This window comes from Elgaria multicarinata, chromosome 20 (genome assembly GCF_023053635.1).
Source record: "Elgaria multicarinata webbii isolate HBS135686 ecotype San Diego chromosome 20, rElgMul1.1.pri, whole genome shotgun sequence".
Lineage (NCBI taxonomy): Eukaryota > Metazoa > Chordata > Lepidosauria > Squamata > Anguidae > Elgaria > Elgaria multicarinata.
The window spans coordinates 16158989-16181720 of NC_086190.1; the positions used below are offsets into that span (position 1 = coordinate 16158989).

Here is a 22732-nt window from a genome sequence, read left to right on the forward strand (position 1 = left end):
GCAGAAACACTCCTTTCCCAGAAGGCAATCTGGTGAAACTCAAAGAAAAGTCACTTGCCCAAGAACCTCAGTCCAAAGCAGAGGTGGGCACGTCTGAGCTCCAAACACAAAATCGCTCTTGTGAACCTGACCAAAGAGGAGGTCTGGGGTTACCGGATCTGAAATTGTATGTCTATGCCTGTTGCTTGGTTTGGATGAAAGAATGGGTACTGTTGGAAAACAGACGATGATTGGAGCTTGAAGGACATGAATTGAGGTTTGGGTGGCATGGTTACCTGTGGTATGAGAAAGCTAAGGTCTATGTGGAATTTAATAATCACTATGTTAGATGTTCAATTTTAAGAGTATGAAATAAAATTATAAACCTAGACTGTCAGAAAATACCAATATGGCTATCGGCCTAGGTAGCCTATCACAAAAGAGAACTGTCCAATGGGCACAAACGCATGGCATTGACGCACGGCGATTTACTGGCACTGGAGGGCAGCACTTGGCTTTGCAACATGCATGCCAGCCTCCCAGTTTCATTTTAAAATAATAATAATACCTTAAGAAATAAAATCGGCAGGCAGCTACAGGCAACACATTGGAGACCTCCAGGAGATGCAGGGATTCCACCTGGCACCTTCTGTATACAAAGCAGGTGCTCCTTGCTAGGTTTATGTTTTTGGAAGTGTTCAGAGACGTCAGGACTTCCTCCCGTAGTTGTTCCTTCTAAAAATGAGCAACCAAAATTCCAAGGGTAAATGAAGGAGAAAAGAGCACCCCCCCACACACCCTCCCGCCATCCAAACAAGGGGTTCAGGCGGAGAAAAGTAGCTGTATAAGTTTTCGTCACTCTGCCTGCGCTGCAGGGTGAACAAGGAGTAACTTGCACCGGGGCAACTGTCATGGCTAACCCTACTGCCCCTGTTTTGGGAGAAGATGTTTCAGGTAATCAGTCAGAATCAGATTCAGAACTAGAAGATGCAGCGCCAGACACCAGCCAGCCTGGACCAGTGGGGGAGGAAGCTCTCACGGGCGATTCCCCAGCTGGGAGTCAGCCCCCTCCAGAGCTTATCTCCTCAAGGCTAAATCCTACACACTCAGTGGGAAGTGAGGTTTCTTACGGAGGAGAGCATCCCAACAAGCTAGCTGATGCTAGGGTCCGCCGGAAGCTCAAACGCACGGGGCGGAAGGAAGGTGTGAGAAAGTCCGACTAGGATTGCGCCAGAACCTGCCTCCGCACCAGGCACTCTGAAGTTATGGGCATTTGAGAAGTGGCTTCCTATTCTTCTTGAATGGACAATTGCTTCGTTTGCATAGTTTTGCCTAGGGGGACGTTTCCAAGAGGTAGAAGAGACGTTTCTTGCTTAATAAAAGCTTTGTGGATTACTTAGCAGGCCTCGTCATTTGCCTCCCATGGAAAGCAGGAGTGTTCTGAGAAACACGACACTAACCAGCAGTAAATCTACCCACTACAAGGGGGAAATTCAGTTTTTGCGAAACTTAAAGGTGCAGTGTGAACGCACCCTATTCACTGTCGCTTGTTCACCTCTCTTTTGTTCCTCCTTGCAGCCTCGAGTAGTCGAAAAATATTTCTCCGGTCCTGCCATCACCCTGGAAAACACCCGGGTGGTTAGCCAATCTTTGCAGCATTACCTGGAATCCGCCCGGGTAGGTGTTCTGCAGCGAAAGGGCTGCTTTCTCTTAGCTGAGTAATTCTCTCTGGGCTCATGGGCCAGTTAGAGAAATCCCAGTTATCAACAAATAATTACTTGCATGTGTATGAAACTGTTGTTTTGATGGGAAAAGGGCCCACGCCTTAGTTTCTGTCATGGGGCTGCCTTCCCCCAACCCCTGGCCATGTTGGCTTGGAATGATGGGAGTTGTAGTCCATCACATCTGGAGGGCACCAGGTTGGGGGAAGGTTGGCACTCTTGCACCATTTGAGACCTTCCATCTTTGAGCACGTCCTTGGCGCCTGCCGCCTGCCGTTTTAAAAAGCAATTTGCATTTTAAAAAGTGCTGCCTCGTTAGTCAGAGACATCGTTTTTATTTATTTATTGACAATATTGTCAGACTGCACCACATCCAAAAATTTCAGAGCAGGGAACAGCAGAATACAAACACTGTGTTAAAATAATGAATACTTTGAAAAGAAACTATTCTGATTTAGTTGAGTGGAATATATTAATCCGACCTTCCCCAAACCCTGGGACCTTAGAACTTGTTTTTGGACTACAACTCCCAGCATTCTTGACCATGGGCCATGCTGACTGGGGCTGATGGGAGTTGAATTCCCAAATGTCTGGAGGGAAACCAGGTTGAGGAAGGCTGGGATTTGTCTTAAAGCTGTTTATAGTTGTTTTTAGATATATTTTTTGTGTATGTGGCATGTTTTTGTGGTTTTAAATTTTGTGTATTATTTTTAATTGTGTTAATCTTATGTAAACCGCCCAGAGAGCTTTGGCTATGGTGCAGTATAGAAATAATAATAACAACAACTACTACTACTGATGAGTCTATTAAAAGTCACAATCTTGAGTTTTGCAAAGTCGAATTTAGGAGGTTCCTTTCAAAAAGTTATAAGAGGGTTGCGGTGGGGCCAGATTCCGGCTGGACATCAGGAAAAGCGTCCTGACGGTTAGAGCAGTACGACAATGGACCCAATGACCTTGGGAGGCCGTGGGCTCTCCCACACTAGAGGCCTTCAAGAGGGAGCTGGACAGCCATCTGTCAGGGATGCTTTAAAGTGGATTCCTGCTTTGAGCAGGGGGTTGAACTCGATGGCCTCAGAAGACCCCTTCTAACTCTCCTAGTCTATGATTCTATGAATAGAGTGGGAGAGGCTTAGCCAGTGAAGCTCGAAGGCAAGGGTGCAGAACCTCAGGCCTGTGGGCCAAATCCGTCCCAAAGAGGGCCCCAATCTTTCCCTCCGCGGTTCCCCAGAGAGTCACACCCCTTGGCTCCTGTCCGCTGATCATTGGCTCTTGCATGGTCCCGTCCCCCATTCTAAAAGATTGAAATGCTTCTTCTGCGGCTGAGAGGCCGGCAACAAGAGCGTCAAGCTAAAAGATGCCGGCATTTTTTTAAAAAAATATTTTGCCCCTCCCCCTTTTGCCTTTGGCCACGCCCACCACCAGGCCGTGGCCCCCGAGAGCATCTCTGAAGTTGAATCCAGCCTTCGGGCTGGGAGGCGTTCGACACCCTTGCTCCGGGGCCTGCTCTATAACTGCTCGGTGACGTACTTTCCTTTGTTTCCTGTAAACGTTTCAGCAAGAGCTGTTCAAGATCCTACATAGCCTTCTACTCAACGGAGAAACCCGGGAGGCGGCTCTCAGCTACATGGCAGCCGTGGTCAATGCCAACATGAAGAAGGCCCAGATGCAGGTGAAAAGTGGCGACCGCCCCACCTTTCCAGTGCCCCCCTCTTGAGTCAGCTGAGAATCCTAAACTTCCCCCACCCTCCTGTTCCTCTGGACATGTCGTAGTCCCTCTCTGCTTAGGGCTCGCTCTGCATTGAATTCCTCTGATCAAGTCTCTAGTCATCACTGTTTTCAATGGTCAGCCCCTGCGTCTCAGCACTATTTCCTTACCTGTTGCCAACCTTCCCCCTCACCTTGACTTCTTCCTTTCATTCTTCTTTCTGTTCCTTTCTGCCCTGCCTCCCCTGATGCCTGAGAACGTTCTCTTTTCTTCTCCCACGCTTGGGTGTTGGTGAACCCATTACTTTTCCTCCTCTTCCAAAACCACCTTTCCCAAACCACCTTCCCTATGTTTCCGCTGCCTCCCAAAAGAAGGCGAGGAGGGCGGGTGTAGCGGAAAGGAGAAGTGGGCAGTGGATCCAGGCAGCAGGCGAAGGGATCCTGGTACGTGCAAGTTACACGAAGCTGGCGTCGTCAAAGCTGTTGGCAAAGTTTCGCAGGCCCACGTGAAGCCCTTTGGTTTTCAGTGGGAGAGTTTAAACCTGGTGCTCTTTGGATGTTTTTCACTGCAGCTCCCATCATGCTGTCTGGGCTGATGGGAGTTGAAGTCCAAAACAACCGGAAGGCACCAGGTTGTGGACGTCCAGTCTAAGTAGACCGGCAGGTTTATTGGGAGTGCTCTTGGGCCCTCTTTAAGATGCGTTGCTGTCCTTCTTCCGGAGGGTTTTCCTGTATCTTCATAGCGTTGGCTTTGCTTTCTCGGACTTGCAGACGGACGACCGGTTGGTGTCTACGGACGGCTTTATGCTCAACTTCCTCTGGGTGCTGCAGCAGCTGAGCACTAAGATCAAGCTTGAGACGGTCGATCCCTCCTACATCTTCCACCCCCGTTGCCGCATTGTGCTCCCGGCAGACGAAACCCGAGTGAAAGCAACCATGGAAGACGTCGGCAGCTGGATGGCTGAGCTGTGTGAGTTCCAGCCCCTTTGCGCTGTTGTCATTCACGGTTTTACAGGCAAAAAACAAATCCCAGAGTTGGTTTTAGCAAATGGCATTTGGAGCTGGGACCCCCCCAACGTTTTTTGCATGGGGTGGGGGCACATGGGAAGTGTTGGGAGGGTCACGGGGACTCTCACAAAATGGCTGCAAGTGAGGCCTTGCCCGTTCCCAAAAGGGTTGCCGTGTGGGCACAGCTTGTCAAACTAACTCATTTCACGGAAGGTACGTTGGTGAGACCGAAAGAAAAGTTTGCTCAGGTACAGGTCAGAGGTGGGGTGTGTGTGTGTGTGTCTAAACTCCTGAACACAAAAACATACTTTGAACCCAGATAAACATGGCACTGCAGAGTAGCCTTTTCCTTTGCTGCGTGCTAGCCTCCCCGGAAAAAGAAAACAAAACACATTAAAATAAGCAAACAATTACTTTATTTTAAAAAAAATCTTAAGAAATAAAACAAACATCTAGAGGGGCAGGTGCCAGGAGAAATGCCCGCCGGTACATTTTGTGCCAGTGGGCATCATATTGGAGATTGCTATTCAGAATTTCCCCCCAAGATCATCTAGGTCTGGGGTTTGTGGACGTCAGGTTTATCGGCTCTGTTTGGTGTTCTGTTTTTTATCAGAACCCCAAGAGTCACCAACCAAAACCAAGTGCAAGAGACAGTCATAGAATCATAGAATAGCAGAGTTGGAAGGGGCCTACAAGGCCATCGAGTCCAACCCCCTGCTCAAGGCAGGAATCCACCCTAAAGCATCCCTGACAGGTGGTTGTCCAGCTGCCTCTTGAAGGCCTCTAGTGTGGGAGAGCCCACAACCTCCCCAGGTAACTGATTCCATTGTCGTACTGCTCTAACCGTCAGGAAGTTTTTCCTGATGTCCAGCTGGAATCTGGCTTCCTTTATCTTGAGCCTATGGACCCTTCTCTTGCTCCCTGCCTGGTTCCTCTCACTTTCTGATTTTTATTTTGTTTCTTAAGACTTCTTTAAAATCATTAGAACACACACACACACACACACTACCCACCAGCGCCATCGTCATTTTGTTTCTGAAGCGTGGACCGGCTGTTTACAGCGCACCTTTTTAATGGCCCTGTTCACACAACGCACTAAACCATGATGACGAAGCGTTTTGAGCTAAACATGATGGCTTAGCTATGTCGGGTGGACCATGATTTAGTGCGTCAGGTGAACCGTTCCAAATCATGCTGGCTACATAACCCCGGTTTAAGCACACTCACTAAGCGCTTGCTGCAAAAGGGTTTGCACGGCCCTAACCACGGCTTAGGTGTGTCGTCTTAACGGGCCCCATAAGTTGCATAGTGTTGTTTGCCTATGCTGCTTCCCTTGCGCTGCTTGCACCAATGCCAGCAGTGTCCGCCAGCTGCTATTTAGACCGCAGGGGCATTGATGCGCTCTACCTGCCACTGCTGTGAGACTTGTAGGCACCGAATGTATCAAGCCGGCACATCAGATCCCTCAATGTGTCCCAGAGATGTTTTCTAACTTTGGTTGAGAGACTAAATAAAGTCTTGAAATACTTCCTCATCTTCTCGCTTCCCCCACCCCTTTTCATTTCCCTTCTGTTTCCCCAGCTAGGGATCTGTCTCTCTTTTCTGAGCCGAAATTCCCAACCGAATGCTTCTTCCTGACCCTCCATGCTCACCACCTCTCCATCCTACCGAGCTGTCGCCGGTACATCCGTCGGTTGAGGGCCATCCGGGAACTCAACAGGTAAGAAAGTTGCATTGCTGTGCCATCGGTGGTTGGGCCTGCGTTGTTAAAAAAAGGACTGCCCAGAATTGGGAGATAAAAGCGACAGGAGATACTAAATGCAGGTTGTCCAGTGAACCCCCAGATAATCTTTGTTTATAGTGAGAAAAGTGAAGGAAGTACATCTATTTCGTAGGAAAATTAAAAAGAATCATAGAATAGTAGAGTTGGAAGGGGCCTAAAAGGCCATCGAGTCCAACCCCCTGCTCAATGCAGGAATCCACCCTAAAGCATCCCTGACAGAGGGTTGTCCAACTGCCTCTTGAAGGCCTCTAGTGTGGGAGAGCCCACAACCTCCCTAGGTAACTGATTCCATTGTACTGCTCTAACAGTCAGGAAGTTTCTCCTGGTGTCCAGCTGGAATCTGGCTTCCTTTAACTTGAGCCCGTTATTCCGTGTCCTGCACTCTGGGAGGATCAAGAAGAGATCCTGGCCCTCCTCTGTGTGACAACCTTTTAAGTATTTGAGGTTGTCCTGTCGGTATGTCCTGTCACTTTCTGAACGGACAAGGGTCACTCTTTGCGCTTCTCCGCCTTCGCCCTTTTGCGCTCGGTGTGTTTATTTTCCCTTGTCTGGTTTTTGCAGGACTGTGGAGGATCTGAAAAACAACGAAAGCCAGTGGAAGGATTCTCCTCTGGCCACGCGGCATCGCGAAATGCTGAAGCGGTGCAAAACCCAACTCAAGGTTCGTAGCCGTGTTCAGGGGGGCGCCAGCTGCTTGGCCTCCATGCTCCGGATGCCATATATGGTGCCATATAAAACACCATATATGGTGCTGGGATTTTTTACCAGTAATCTTCGTTATCATCAGGGGTCACTAAAGCTTTCCTAATTTTTGCTGCCTTCACCACAAAACAAGCCAGGTTTAACAGGATGGATTTTGCTGTGTTTGTGAATAGGTAGCCAATTTTATCCAGATCTGTATAATGAGTCATTGAAGCCAGAAATCTCGCTAGATGTTTATCCCTAAGGGTGTTGTATAGTTTACTGTATAGAACATAATGAACTGTATCCTCTACTGCTTGGTCGCCACAAATACATAAACGCTGTTCTCTAGGGATGTTTTTGAATCTCCCCTCTCTAAAGTTGGATGGCATTGTCTGGAATCGCAGGCTAGTAAGAACTTTGCGAAAGCCGGGGTAGTGGTGGTGATTTCTGTCAGATATTTTTCTTCCCTGTGGGTTAGTTTTATGATTTGGAAAGCTATCGGAAAATCTGGAGACTCTCTATTCTTAGCTCTTGCCTTCCTCCTTGTCTGTGCGCTTCCCAGAGGTATTTGGCTGTCCTCTGTTGGAAGCAGGATGCTGGGGTAGAATCATAGAATAGTAGAGTTGGAAGGGGCCTACAAGGCCATCGAGTCCAACCTCCTGCTCAAGGCAGGAATCCACCCTAAAGCATCCCTGACAGATGCTTGTCCAGCTGCCTCTTGAAGGCCTCTAGGGTGGGAGAGCCCACCACCTCCCTGGGTCATGGGGTCCCATTGTCATCCCGCTCTGATCCAGCAGGGTTATCTGGGTTCTTGGTCCGTCGTGGACGTTCCGTTGGGCATCCTCTTTTTGGCCCTGCCATTTCGTCCAAAGCCAGAAACTTCCGCCCTGGAGATCCGCTCGCTGAACGTGGGCGCCCTTTGGCCTTTCGCGTCCACGCTTCGGCCTTAACGTTGGCGTTGCAATTCCTTGCGCAGAAACTGGTGCGGTGCAAAGCATGTGCAGATGCCGGACTGCTCGACGAGAATTTCCTGCGGAGGTGCCTGAATTTCTACAGCACGGTCATCCAGCTCGTGCTTCGGATCATCGACCCTGCCTATCCCGAGTGAGTCCCCCCCCCTCCCCTCCTCCCGGGCTTTCCCTGCCAGCCGAGAGAGGCTAGCTAGCTTTGGTCAATTAGCAACGGGCGTCCGGCCCAAATAAATCTTTAAAAATCTTTTAAAACGCCGCCTCTTAGGAAGGCAGTTTGCCAGGCGGCCGTTTTGCCCTTTGGAACGACCCTGTGAAGGAGAAGCAAGGCTTCATCTTGACTGTCTCCGCTGCTTCTCTGCTTCGCGTTTGTGATGAATAATTTCTCGAGCGATTGGCAGGGGTTTTCCACCTCAGGCCAATGGGCCAAATCTCGCGGCCCATCACATTTCCCACCCAGCCCAATCAGTGGTTGTTTGGCAATTTCATGACTTCCGCACGTTTTTCTCCTTCTAAAAGGCTGAAGTGCCTCTCCGGTGGTTTCGGTACTGGCATTAAGAGCTTTAAGCTTAAATATGCTGGTATATATTGTATTTTACCCTTGCACCTTAGCCTTGCCTCTTTTGCGAGAGTCATCTGTCCCTTCTCTGGCACTCTGCTCAGTAGGAGAGGGAGAGAGAAGGAGGTGTCAGAGAGAGGGAGGGGGTGGTGGAGAGAGAGGGAAGGGGTGGCAAAGAGAGAGAGGGAAGGGGGGTGGCGGAGAGAGAGGGAGGGGGTGGTGGAGAGAGAGAGGGGGAAGGGGGTGACAGAGGGAAGGGGATGGAGAGAGAGGGAAGGGGGTGGTGGAGAGAGAGAGAGAAGGAAGGGGGTGGTGGAGAGAGAGAGAAGGAAGGGGGTGGTGGAGAGAGAGAGAGAGAAGGAAGGGGGTGGTGGAGAGAGAGAGAGAGAGAAGGAAGGGGGTGATGGAGAGAGAGAGAGAGAAGGAAGGGGGGATGGAGAGAGGGGGAAGGGTGGCTGCCTGCATTATTGGTTGTGAATTAGCTCTCTGTATTTTGAGTGTATATAATCTAATGTATTCACTGTGGGTTTGGGGCCATACCGGAGTAAATATTCATTTGTGTGTTACTTACACAGGACATACAAAAGTACACCGAAGTTTGTAGGGTTTATAAGCAACCCCCCCCCCAAAAGAAATTCCTTTTCCATGGCTCTTTCTGTTTAAACCATCTCTCCCCCGTCTCCTGTCCACAGCATAAAGCTGCCTTTAAATCCTGATGTCCCGAAAATGTTTGCAGCGTTGCCTGAGTTCTATGTCGAAGATGTTGCAGAATTTTTGTTTTTTATTGTACAGTAAGTATTTTTTTTTTAAAGTTTCAGAGATAAACTTTTTTGTCTTCGTCAATGGGTCTGCAGATCCCGGTGTATTTATTCAAAGGTTGGGAGGAAAGCTGAGCTGTCCTTGGCTTGTGACGGCTGGCTGTCCATTTGTCCATGAGCTCTAAGCCCAGGGCAGGCCTGTCTAAAAACTTTCCACCCCTTAGCAGCCAGGGTTGTGCAGGCAGGATCCGTTTATCCATCTCGCCTCTTAAACTTTCAAAGGGGGTTAGATAGGTTCCTGGAGGAGAGGAAGGCTGTCCATGGCTACTAGCCGTGATGGCGATGTGCTACCTCCAGTCTCTGAGGCAATAAAGACGATATACACCAGTTACTGGGGAACATGGGTGGGAGGGTGCTGTAGCATCGTGTCCTGCTTTGTCGGTCCCTGGTCAGCCCCCATATGAACAGAGGGATGGACTAGACCAGCCTTCCAACAATATGTGTTGGACTGCATCTCCCAGAATGCCCCAGCCAGCTGGCTGGGGCATTCTGGGAGATGCAGTCCAACACATCTGGAGCGCCCCAGGTTGAGGAAGGCTGAACTAGCCGGACCCTCAGGTCTGATCCAGCATGGCTCTGCTCATGTCCTTCTCCCCTTCTCAGGTATTCGCCTCAGGTACTTTACGAGCCCTGCACTCAGGACGTCGTCACGTTCCTCGTCGTGATGCTCTGCAACCAGAACTACATCCGGAACCCCTACCTGGTGGCCAAGCTGGTGGAGGTGATGTTCATGACCAACCCGGCTGTCCAGCCGCGGACGCAGAAGTTCTTCGAGATGATCGAGAACCACCCTCTCTCCACCAAGTTGCTTGTCCCGTCGCTGATGAAGTTTTATACAGGTCGGCTTCTCGCCCTGCGTTGGGCGCCCTCCAAAAGCTCTCCCTGCCATGCAGAATATAATAATGATGATGATTGATTACATTTATATACCACCCCATAGCCGCAGCAGTAGGGCAAAAGCCTCACACACGTCGTTGGCACAGGGGGGATTGATGTAGTCCTGGGTGCTAGTGGTGTGGATAGTCCTGTCAAGTAGCTTGTGGGTGTCTCAGGTGAAGCCAAGACGACACAGGTGGGCAAAACATCACAAGGGTGCTTTTATCTCTCTGAGAATACAGTAATCTCCCTGCCTGTTTCTGTTGTTGTTGATGTAATTTCCCCCCCTCTGTTGGTGGCAGAAGTTGTTGTGCACGCTCAGTCGTATCTGAGAAGCCAAGAGTATGACATCACAGTGCTGGCAAATCTGGACGAGTGATTTTTTCTTCTTATATTTATTTATATTATTTAAGCATTTTTATCTCGCAATTCAGCCAAAAAGCTCTCATAGCGGCTTACAAAAATATTTGACAGTCCCTGCCGACAGGCTTACAATCTAAAAAACATGACACAAAAGGAAAGGGGATTGGGAGGGAGGAGGAGGGGTGAAAGATAGGCAAATTCAGTCACTACATTTTTGTTGCAAAGTTCAGCAGAGACAGCTGGTAGCAGGAAGGAGGGGGCTCTCACCTGGAGCTGGACCCAGGCACGATGGAGAGGTGCCTGGCTGCTGCTTCCTCCCTCGTTGGTGGCCTCTGCAGAGACAGTTGGTAGCAGGAGGGAGGGGGCTCTCAGCTGGAGCTGGACCCAGGCAGGATGGAGAGGTGCCTGGTTGCTGCTATATGCTACCGAAAGATAACAATAGGGTACCAGTTGAATAAGAACCGAAAAATAAATAGATGCTACAGAGCATACAACTGTACAAAAATATAGGAGAATGAGTGACAAACCAATGTAATAAAAATAGCTATTTGGCAATGTACAAAGTAAGCAGAAATAGACTGAGTGTCGCACAGGTAATTGAACAGAAAACATGCATGCTAGAAATTCAGCATAACACACACACACAAATGGAACCCGTTACCTAAGGAGGTTGTGGGCTCTCCCACACTAGAGGCCTTCAAGAGGCAGCTGGACAACCATCTGCCAGGGATGCTTTAGGGTGGATTCCTGCCTTGAGCAGGGGTTGGACTCGATGGCCTTATGGGCCCCTTCCAACTTTACTATTCTATGATTCTATGAAAGCTTCAATACATATGTATGCACACTCCCATCATCCCTCGCCATTGGCTGCACTGGCTTATTTATTTATTAGTTACATTTCTATGCTGCCCAATAGCCGGAGCTCTCTAAGGCTGATGGGAGTTGAAGTCCAAGACATCTGGAGGGCCACAGGATGCCCACCCCTGACTTAGATCTCTGGCTAGTGATCTGGGTCATTCTTCCCTAAGCTGGTGCCCTCCAGATGCTTTGGACGTCCTTCCGCCTGAGCCCGCATGGCCAGCGGCCCAGAATGCTGAGAGTTGTGGTCTAAAACGTCCGGAGGTCCGCAGGTTGGAGGAGACGGTCCTCCACCACTCCTCCTTGCTTGGGCGTTATTTATTACCGATTGATCGATTGATTGTATTTCTTCCCGTTCTTCCCGAGGGGCAGGGTGTGCATCCTCCTTTCTCCTTCCAAGTGTGCTTTCCTTCCGTCCTAATTCGAAATCGATTTAATTTTCTTTCCCCTTTGTTCGTTCCTCTCCAGATGTGGAGCACACCGGCGCCACCAGCGAGTTCTACGACAAGTTTACCATCCGCTACCACATCAGCACCATCTTCAAAAGCCTGTGGCAGAATATCGCTCACCACGGCACCTTCATGGAAGAGTTCAAGTGAGTTAGAAGAAGCTCCGTGGAGAGCGCTTCTCAGGGCTTCATCCGGTGGGGAGGAGACCACAGCTCAGTGGGACACAGAAGCACCTGCATAGAGCGCTTGAATGGGTCTTTGGAGACTGGGTTCAAGTCCCTGCTTAGCTTTGAATCTCACTGGCTGACTTTGGGCCCAGTCACTGACTTTCAGCCTCACCTACCTCTCAGGGTTGTTGCGTGGATAAAATGGAGAGGAGGAAGACCATGTAGGCCGCCTTGGGCTCCTTGGAGGAAAGGCAGGGTAGCTATAGATGTAACAAGTCAATCAAAATAATACCCCAGGTTCAATCTCTGGCATTTCCAGTTAAAACGACCAAGTGCCTGGTGATTGGTGGAGGGGAAGACCCCTCTCTGCCAGATATCCTGGAGAGGAGCTGCCAATCAGAGCAGAAAACACTGGTCTAGATGGACAAATCCTCTGTTGAGATTCAAGACACCGCCCAGCTCCCTCTGCCTTGCATCTTGGCCTGTTCCCTGCCTCTGCCCCCACCCCACCCCCGGGGGGAGAGGCCATTGTCGCTGCTTGCATGCCGTCACCTCTGTGTCCTTTGTGCCTTCCCTGTGGGAAAGCAGGAATAGCTTCTCAGGGGCAGGAAGGCAGTCCCCAAAGGAATGGGTATGCGCTGTACAGAGGGGTTATATTATTATTATTATTATTATTATTATTATTATTATTATTATCATCATCATCATCATCATCATCATCATCATCATTTATATACCGCCCCATAGCCGAAGCTCTCTGGGCGGTTTACAAAAGTTAAAAACAGTAAACATTAAACAGTATACAAAATTTAAAAACCATCAGAAACATAAAGACAACAACAGTATCCATTTAAAAACAACAGTTCCGGGGTCCGTTAGAAAACTAACTTAGCGTTGTTAAATGCTGTTAAAAATGCCTGGGAGGAGAGGAAAGTCTTGACCTGGCGCCTGAAAGATAACAATGTTGGCGCCAGGCAAGCCTCATCGGGGAGATCATTCCACAGTTGGTGGGGGCACCACCGAGAAGGCCCTCTCCCTTGTTGCCGTCCTCCGAGCTTCCCTCGGAGTAGGCACTCGGAGGAGGACCTTAGATGTTGCGCGCAGTGTAGGGGTATATTCATGTCGGGAGAGGCGTTCCGTCAGGTATTGTGGTCCCAAGCCTTGTAAGGCTTTATAGGATAAAACCAGCACCTTGAATTGGGCTCGGTGCTCTTCATCCCGTGTTTCCCTCGCAACAACAATCCTGTCCAGACGATCCCTTATTCCCGTTTTGCCGATGGGGGAAACTGATGTTGAGGAGTAACGAACACCGAGCAGGAATCTGCGCCCCGATCTCTCTGGGAGCGCTGTACAGTCTCCCTGCTTTTACTATGTGGGGGCCCAGGAACTCGTCTCAGTGGTAACTCTCTCCCACCCAGCTCCGGCAAGCAGTTTGTCCGCTACATCAACATGTTGATCAATGACACCACGTTCTTGCTGGACGAGAGCTTGGAGTCCCTCAAGCGCATCCACGAAGTGCAGGAGGAGATGAAGAGCAAAGAGCACTGGGACTTGTTGCCCAGGGTGAGGAATTGTCTCCTTTTGGGGGGGGGGGGGGTTCTTCGCCCTTCTCGGCTAGTGCACAACAACCTGTAGCCCCGTTGGTTTCGTCGGCCGCTCTGGGATGGAGAGACGGCCCTGTGCGGCTTGGGTTTCGCCCACCGCACCTATACATGGACGGCGAAATCATCCGGAGCGGAGGAAGCAAAGGGTGCACCGGGGTCTCCCAACACTGCTTGAGCTTGTAGGGCAGAAATAGGGAGCCTTCAGCCTACTAATGCTGGCCCACGGGCCTACTAATATCGTCCACAGAGTTTTCCTGTTGGATCTGGAGCCCCAGGGGCTAGCAGGGGAAATGGCTCCTGCCTCTCTCTGCACAGAGCAAGGATTTCCTCCGCTATGATTTCAGGAGGGGGGGATTCAGAGGGAGGGCTTGCCCCCCCCCCCGATGTCACCTGTCCGCCCCCCCCAAAAGGGGCGTGAACCAGAGAGCGGTGGCACCTGGGGGCGAAACAGTCCCCCTACCGCGATTTAGGCTGTGGTACGAGGTTGTTCGTTGGTTTCTTAAACACTTTTTTTGCCTTTACGCAAACTCGTTGATGCCAACTGTTAAGCGCTGGTGGCGGGAGGGGCGGTTTTAACCGCAGGAAAGGCGTGGCTGAAAACGGGTGCAAAGACTCGGTTGCTGCATTTCTCGGGGCGGGGGCTGCAAAGCTGATCTGCAGCGGCTTCTTTTCTAGGACCAGCAGCAGGCTCGGCAGTCTCAGCTCGCCCAAGACGAACGGGTGTCTCGCTCGTACCTGGCTCTGGCCACGGAGACGGTTGACATGTTCCATATCCTCACCAAGCAAGTTCAAAAGCCTTTCCTCAGACCTGTGAGTATACATAAACTGCAATCTTGTGCTTTGAGGCGCTATCCTGTGCCAGTTCAGACAGAAAACAAGTCCTACAACTCCCAGCGTTCCCCAGCCGGCGTTGGGAGCTGGCGCCTAAACGTGCGTAGGATTGATAAAATCGGTAAAACGAGCTAGAGGTAGCATCTGCAACAAATTGAATTTGCAGGTTGTGTTTTTACGGTTTTGCTTTTACAATTAATCCTCAGCCCCTGTCGATTTGTGTATTGTGAAGTCCCTGAAATTGGTTGCAGTCCTACGCACGCTTACTAACACAGGGTGTATTTGGAATTTTTAGACAGTACATAAGAAGAGACCTGCTGGGTCAGCCAGACCAAGGGTCCATCTAGTCCAGCGTTCTGTTCACACAGTGGCCGAGCAGCTGTTGACCAGGGACCCACAAGCAGGACATGAGTGTTGTGGGTGCTCTCGTAAAATGGTTGCTGGCCCGTTCATAAAATAGCTGCCTTGGTAGGCCTGGCCGGTCACAAAACACCCATTTCCCGGAAGGCAAACTGATGTGACGGAAAGGAAAGTCACTTGCTAAAGACACAAAGTATAAGGCAGATGTGGAGTTTGAGCACCAAACCACTTTACTGAACCCAAACAGTGGTGGTGCTGCAGGCCAGCCTCCAAAGTTTATTCTTTTAAGTACCGTATTTCTTCGATTCTAAGACGCACTTCCCCCCCCCCCATATAAACATCTCTAAAAACGGGGTGCGTCTTAGAATCGCGGGTGCTTTTATTATTTCTTAGAATCAAAGCTTTTTTTTCAGTTGGTGGTACTGAAATTAGTGTGCGCCTTACAATCGATGGCGTCTTACAATCGAAGAAATACGGTACCAAAAAATGGTAAGAAATGAAATAAAAACCAGGAGGGGCCAAGACCCTAAGGTCATCCTCAGGGGTCCTTCTTTGTGAGCCCCTGACAAAGGAAACGAGGCAGGTGGCTACCAGGAGGAGGGCCTTCTCTGCTGTGGCACCCCGGCTGTGGAATGAGCTCCCTAAGGAGGTATCTACACTACCCTATTTCTTCGATTCTAAGACACACTTTTTTCCCCATATAAACACCTCTAAAAATGGGGTGCGTCTTAGAATTGCAGGCGTGTCTTAGGTTTTTTTTTTCCTGTTGGTGGTACTGAAATTAGTGTGCGTCTTACAATCAAAGAAATACGGTATATTCTTTGAGACTCCAGGTGAAGACCTTTTTATTCTCTCATCATTTTAACAGTCTATAAATTTAATTTTAGCTTTGCTGTTTATTTTAAATTTGTATTTCAGCACTGCTGCTGATTTTCTCCTGGTTGTGCTTTTATATTGTGTTTTATATCATGTTTTCATAGAATCGTAGAGTTGGAAGGGGCCTCTAAGGCCATCGAGTCCAACTTCCTGCTCAATGCAGGAATCCACCCTAAAGCATCCCTGACAGATGGTTGTCCAGTTTTATACTTTGAATGGTTTTAATTTTTGTGAACCGCCCAGGGAGCTTTGGCTATTGGGCGGTATAAAAATGCAATAAATAAATAAATAGGTGCCAGGAGGAATCTCTGCAGGAATATTGGGGACTCCAGTCCTGGCAAGGGAGTCGTGTTGAACCCAGCGGGACTTCCTTCTGAGCCGAAGATTAGTGTAAAACCCTGGGACAGTAAACAGGGTTTAGTCTGGGACGTAGTGGTAGGGAACGAAACTACGTTGGGGAAAGGAAGAGAGACTGAAAGAACTGGGCCTGTTTAGCCTGGAGAAGAGAAGATTGAGGGGAGACAGGATAGCACTCTTCAAATACTTAAAAGGTTGTCACACAGAGGAAGGCCAGGATCTTGATCATCCCAGAGTGCAGGACATGGAATAACAGGCTCAAGTGACAGGAAGCCAGAGTCCGGCTGGACTTCAGGAAAAACTTCCTGACTGTTAGAGCAGTACGACAATGGAACCAGTTACCTAGGGAGGTCGTGAGCTCTCCCACACAAGAGGCCTTCAAGAGGCTAACGGGCTCAAGTTAAAGGAAGCCAGATTCCGGCTGGACATCAGGAAAAACTTCTTGACTGTTAGAGCAGTGCGACGGTGGAATCAGCTACCTAGGGAGGTTGTGGGCTCTCCCACACTAGAGGCCTTCAAGAGGCAGCTGGACAACCCTCTGTCAGGGATGCTTTAGGGTGGATTCCTGCATTGAGCAGGGGGTTGGACTCGATGGCCTTGTAGGCCCCTTCCAACTCTGCTATTCTATGATTCTATGATCTTTTCAGAGCGAGGAGGACAGTCAAGTTCGTTTCTCTGGTACTCGTTTGCTGTTGTGCATGTGGGATTTGTGGGGAAGCTCTCGCGCCTCCCAAATATAACTTCTGCGGTGGCCTCTCCAGGAACTTGGGCCACGTTTGGCTGCCATGCTGAATTTCAACCTTCAGCAGCTGTGCGGCCCCAAGTGCCGTGACCTGAAAGTGGAGAACCCGGAGAAGTACGGATTTGAACCAAAGAAGCTGTTGGACCAACTGACGGACATTTACCTGCAGCTAGACTGCCCTCGTTTTGCAAAGGCAATAGCGGATGACCAGGTGAGTGGGCTGAGGAGGAAAAGGTGTATAGAAAGTAGAAGGGGGGGACGACTTTCTGGGAGCAAACAGACCTGGAAGAACTGTGATTCCTTTCCATACCATGTAGAGATCTTGTTAAATATGAGAAATGGTATATAAATCATCATCTATATATATAAAAGCTCAGACTATTCCTCCAAGCCAGTTATAGGTTTTCCCCTCTGGCGCCATCTAGGGACATTCCTCAGATCTGCAGCCTTCCATGGAAGTTCCAAGTTCCGAGAAATAGTTTTTGCCCTCTGGCACCATCTAAGGACATTCCTCGGAACTGCGGCCTTCTATGGAAGTTCCAAGTTCCGAGAAATAGTTTTTGCCCTCTGGCACCATCTAAGGACATTCCTCAGATCTGCAGCCTTCCATGGAAGTTCCAAGTTCCGAGAAATAGTTTTTGCCCTCTGGCACCATCTAAGGACATTTCTCGGATCTGCAGCCTTCCATGGAAGTTCCAAGTTCCGAGAAATAGTTTTTGCCCTCTGGCGCCATTTAGCGACGTTCCTCGGAACTGCGGCCTTCTATGGAAGTTCCAAGTTCCGAGAAATAGTTTTTGCCCTCTGGTGCCATCTAAGGACATTCCTTGGAACTCCGGCCTTCTATGGAAGTTCCAAGTTCCGAGAAATAGGTTTTGCCCTCTGGCGCCATTTAGCGACGTTCCTCGGAACTGCGGCCTTCTATGGAAGTTCCGAGAAAGATAGCTGCCAGGAGCTTCCGGCCTAGCAGAGGGGCCAAAACCCACTAACCTCCTCACCAGACTGCTCCTCTACACCTGTCGTATGACGGGCTTTTTTGCTAGAATAATGATGCTGATGCTGATGATGAAAATCAATCACTCCACAGTAAAAGCTTAATTAAGAATGCAATATAAAACCTGCCTATCACAAATCCCAAAATCCAAACTCAACTCTAAAAACATTTTCAAAGCCGTCAACACCTATGCAATATCCATCCCCACATACTCATTTGGAATCGTATACTGCTGACACACTGAACTTGATGAAAATAATAATAATAATAATAATAATAAGAAGAAGAAGAAGAAGAAGAAGAAGAAGAAGAAGAAGAAGAAGAAGAATTTCTTACCCATTTTGATCAAGGTGGGGAACAACAGTAAGTTGTTAGGATTAGGGTTAGGTTTTTTGTGTTTTTAAATTGTTGGTTGTTTTTATGTTCTTCATGGTTTTAAGTTTTGTGAACCAGCCAGAGAGCTTCGGCTATTGGGCGGTATAAAAATGTAATAAATAAAATAAAGTATAAAATATGTAAAATACTGATTAAAACTTGGTCTACATTGTTAAAGCTTCCTAAAAAAAAAAATCCTAAAAGCATCCTAAAACAGACGCAATCGCACCTTCCTAGTAAACGCAGGGGCCCTGGACCGCAGGGGCGGTATCCATGCATTCCCACATGCCAGCGGAACCTACCAGTAGCGCAACGGGGAGCTAACAGTTCTAAAAGCAGCCCAAAACTAGCAGAAACACTCGTTTCTAGAACGAGGGAAGTCAGCGGGGATTGCAGAAGAGAGCTGCGCTGACCTCCCCTGATCTAGAAACAAGCGTTTGCACGTGTTTCCAGGGTTGCTCTTTGAGGGTCGCATGAGCGGTGGGTCCCACAGGCGCAAGGGAGCGGGGCTGTGGGAGACGGCCCCATATGTTTCAAATGTCGACTCCCCGTCTGCTGCGCTTGAGAAGAGGTGAGTGAATCAGGCAATGGGTCTGAAGCGCCTTCATGTAGGATTGTGGCTGCTTCCTCTGAATGAAGCACAGGTACGAAGCTTAAGCTCTTCACTTCCCTGGCTTTGGGAAAAGGCCGTGTCTTGACCGGCAAAAGCAAAGACGAGAATTCCTGGGATGGGGGGGGGGGAGAGATTCCTTGGGGTGGTTTGGGACCGCTGGATTTGATGAAGATTTCTCCCCCCTTCAGAAATTTGATGAAGGAAAAAAAAAGTAATCGAAACTCTCAGAAGTATATGGATTCTTCTTTGGTTTGCCAAATGTCCTGTAGTTTCTGAGGCCCCGATGAGTTTGCAGTCGTCGTGCTGTATATACAGGGCGGCCGGTGCCAGAGCAGCGTTCTCCACTTGCCTTGGACTTTACTTCTGGGCAGTTGCGTGGCTTGGAGTCTCAGCAGGAGGGCTAGTAGTGAGAAGGAGGGGACCCACTGGGGGGGGGGGTTACCTTGAACACTTTGTGCAGGGGCCCTCCAAAACCCAGGGCCTGCAGGGCATATATCTCCCTCCTCCTTTTCCTCTTCCTGCTCTGCATATAATGTCCTCATCCTCTTCCCCCACCCCCACCGGGTTGGCTTTGAGTTATTGCTGCACTGCAGATAAATCTATATCAGGTCTTGGAGTGGAGTGATGTGGTGGGGCTGATTTGGAAAAAAGCCTCAAGGCAGCAGGCATGACCATGCCAGCCTTCCCAACCTGCTGGCCTCCAGATGTTTCAGAGTCCCCATCAGCTACAGCCAGTGGTGTGGAATGCCGGGAGTTGTCTTTCAGAACATCCGGAGCTCCCCAGGGTTGGGGGAGGCCTCAAGGTCTCTCACTTCCACCCCCAGGAGCTGGCAGGCTGTGTCCATAAAAGCCCCCTTGCTGCAAGGATCAAAACAGTTGCCTGCCACGAGGCTTGGTGGCTTGCAATTTTGGCTACAGCATTGTTGTGTTTCTCAGAACACTCCTGCTTTCGATGGGAGGCAAATGACGAGGCTTGCTAAGTCATCCACAAAGCTTTTATTAAGCAGCAAACCTCTTTTACCTGAAGAGAGTCTAACCTCTTGGGAACGTCCCCCTAGGCAAAACTATGTAAACTAAGCAAGACAGTTGTCCATTCAAGAAGAATAGGAAGCCACTTCCCATTCTTAGTGCGGAGGCAGGTTCTGGCATAATCGAGCCGACTTTCTCACGCTTTCCTTCCGCGCCGTGCATTTTAGCTTCTGGCAGACCCTCGCATCAGCTAGCTTGTCGGGACGCTCTCCTCCGGAAGAAGGCTCACTTCCCACCGAGTGTGTAGGATTTGGCCTTGAGGAGATAAGCTCTGGAGGGGGCTGACTTCCAACTGGGGAACCGCCCGTGAGAGCTTCCTCCCCCACTGGTACCGGCTGGCGCTGCGTCTTCTAGTTCTGAATCTGATTCTGATTGATTACCTGAAACATCTTCTCCCAAAATAGGGGAAGTAGGGTTAGACACAACAAGCATTCTCAAACCTTCCCCCTCTCCCTCCCTCGTGCCTGGTGGCTGGCTGGTTTCATTCCAGTTAGCTCTCCTGTCCTAGAACCGGAGAGCCTGCCCTTCCTGCAGTCCTACTGCATCGAACTGGCTAGCACCCAGCAGGTGCTGGCGTTTGCATGCTGTGTGGCTCCCGACTGCAGGATTTTAGTGCATTAATGTGGTAAAGAGAGGTTTTGATCCCTGGCCAGCAGGGTCTGGTGTGTCCAGAAGTGTCCTGGTCAAGAGCTGGTTGGCCACTGTGTGAACAGAGTGCTGGACCCTTGGTCTGATCCAGCATCAGGGCTCTTCTTATGTTCTTATGTCAAGCGGAGGAAGATATAGCAAATTGTGTACCTGAGATTGACACCCGTTTTTCCGTACAACATAGTAGAAGGTGGCTGGTTGTGGTAGCTTTCCCCAACTCGCTGCTTACACGTTTAGAGGGAAACTGAAATTATGTGGATGCCTTTGTTATACAGTCATTGCTGGATTTCAGGACCATCTTTGTTTCAGCTCCTTGTGTGGGCACAAGTTCAAATTCCTGGTGGAGAGCGCACTAGAATCTTGATGATGGAATTGAATGCAAATACGAGGCATGCTGTAGATGCTTTTCAGAGTGGCCTTTCCAACGTCGGTCTGCCCTTGGGAGAATTGGTGAAAAAGCTCTTCCATGTTGACTGTGCAGAGCAGTGAGGAATACTTAAGACTTCAGCATATCTGATAAATTGAAGATGCTACACTTACAACACAATCCTATGCATGTTCAGACAGACAAAAAAGGCCTGTAGCTCCCAGCTTGCTGGGAGTTGTAGGACATTTTTCTCTCTAAACCTGCACCCTTAGCCAATTAACCAATTAGATTAAATCAAATGTAATCATTATGATTGACTAAAAGCATGCCCTTGCTTGGGAGAACAGTTTTTTTTAAAAAAAAGCTGAAACATTTCATTTATTTATTTACAACATTTATATACCTCTCCACATCTAAACAGATTCTGGAGCGATGAACCCTAAAAGCTAAAAATAAAATAAAACACCCTATTAAAAGTTCTTTAAAAACAGAATACCAATAAAAAAACATGGCTGGTCAATGAAGGAAGGTTTCTTATTTATTTATTTATTTATTTATTTATTTATTACATTTTTATACCGCCCAATAGCCAAAGCTCTCTGGGCAGTTCACAAAAATTAAAACCAACAGGTTAAAAGCACAAATACAAAATACAGTATAAAAAGCACAACCAGGATAAAACCACACAGCAAAATTGATATAAGATTAAAATACAGAGTTAAAACAGTAAAATTTAAATTTAAGTTAAAATTAAGTGTTAAAATACTGAGCGAATAAAAAGGTCTTCAGCTGGCGACGAAAAGAATACAGTGTATTCTTTGAAATAAAGATGTTTTCAGCAGGCTCCAAAAGCAACACAATGTTGTCGTCTTCAGAGGTTGGAGTTCCACAGAAAGGGGGCCACCACGCTGAAGGCTTTTTTCCTGGTGCACTCAAATCGGGCCGTAGGTCCATGCGGAATCGCCAGGAGAATCCCGTCAGATGGCCTCAATGACTAGGCAGATAAGAGAGAAGGGCCTGTGGCCACTTTGGGTATTTGAGAAAACTGTCCTGGGCACTGCCACAAAATGGCTGCCTTTGGGAGGCGTGGCTAGTCACAAAGGACAAGTAACCTGCCTGGAAGCTGTTATGCTCTATATCATGAATGGCTCCAAGTACAGGAGCAAAAGAGAGTTTGCGTTCAGCTGGGATGTGGTGAAAAGCTGCCCAGAATAGACTTTGCCGTCCACAGTCTCTTCCTGCTGTCCCCCAGCGATGTTTCTCAAAATCTAGACTGGGCAGCAGCTATGTCTTGGTAGCTCACATGGTCTCTCTGATTTCGCAGAGGTCCTACAGCAAGGAGCTATTTGAGGAGGTCATTTCGAAGATGAGGAAAGCTGGAATCAAGTCGACCATAGCAATAGAGAAATTCAAGCTGCTGGCAGAAAAGGTGGAGGAAATTGTAGCCAAGAACGCCCGGGCCGAAATAGACTACAGTGACGCTCCTGACGAGTTTAGAGGTAAGTAGATTTCTGTGGGGCGCAGTAACTGAAATACGCTCACACTCATTTATGGTGACCCTTCATAGAAGGCAAACTGGTTTAGCTTTCTCCAGTTGAAGCAGGAAGGACGGACTTTGTAACTTTAAAGTTTTGACCAGCTTAATTTACCACTTCAGATCCACTCATGGATACGCTGATGACTGACCCTGTCCGGTTGCCATCTGGGACCATCATGGATAGATCCATCATCCTCCGGCACCTTCTGAATTCCTCCACGGATCCCTTCAATCGACAAACACTAACGGAAAACATGCTGGAACCAGGTAGAGGACAGGAGACTTGGTTCACGACTCCAAGTGTAGTAAATATAGAGCCAACAAACCGCTAGTCTTTGTATTTACCGTTTCATTCTTTTAGAATATGATATACTGCTTTCCATGGGGGGGGGGGAATTAATCATTATCATCCCGAAGCGGTTTACAAGAAATGATAAAATAATACTACGTTATAAAAGCACA

The 22732-nt window shown here is 48.8% G+C and overlaps 1 protein-coding gene across 2 annotated transcripts in view; it reads left to right on the forward strand.

The window, feature by feature from the left end:
• UBE4B (ubiquitination factor E4B) overlaps window positions 1–22732 on the forward strand; it is a 63493-nt gene that overhangs the window by 37211 nt on the left and 3550 nt on the right. For both annotated transcript variants that reach the window (XM_063145398.1, XM_063145399.1), the window contains 14 exons: window positions 1558–1656; window positions 3259–3372; window positions 4179–4377; window positions 5997–6135; window positions 6760–6859; window positions 7859–7986; window positions 9102–9200; window positions 9831–10066; window positions 11793–11919; window positions 13359–13503; window positions 14220–14354; window positions 16730–16921; window positions 22058–22232; window positions 22391–22537. In XM_063145398.1, the coding sequence (XP_063001468.1) occupies window positions 1558–1656; window positions 3259–3372; window positions 4179–4377; window positions 5997–6135; window positions 6760–6859; window positions 7859–7986; window positions 9102–9200; window positions 9831–10066; window positions 11793–11919; window positions 13359–13503; window positions 14220–14354; window positions 16730–16921; window positions 22058–22232; window positions 22391–22537 (2035 nt within the window). The remainder of the gene's footprint in view (window positions 1–1557; window positions 1657–3258; window positions 3373–4178; window positions 4378–5996; window positions 6136–6759; window positions 6860–7858; window positions 7987–9101; window positions 9201–9830; window positions 10067–11792; window positions 11920–13358; window positions 13504–14219; window positions 14355–16729; window positions 16922–22057; window positions 22233–22390; window positions 22538–22732) is intronic.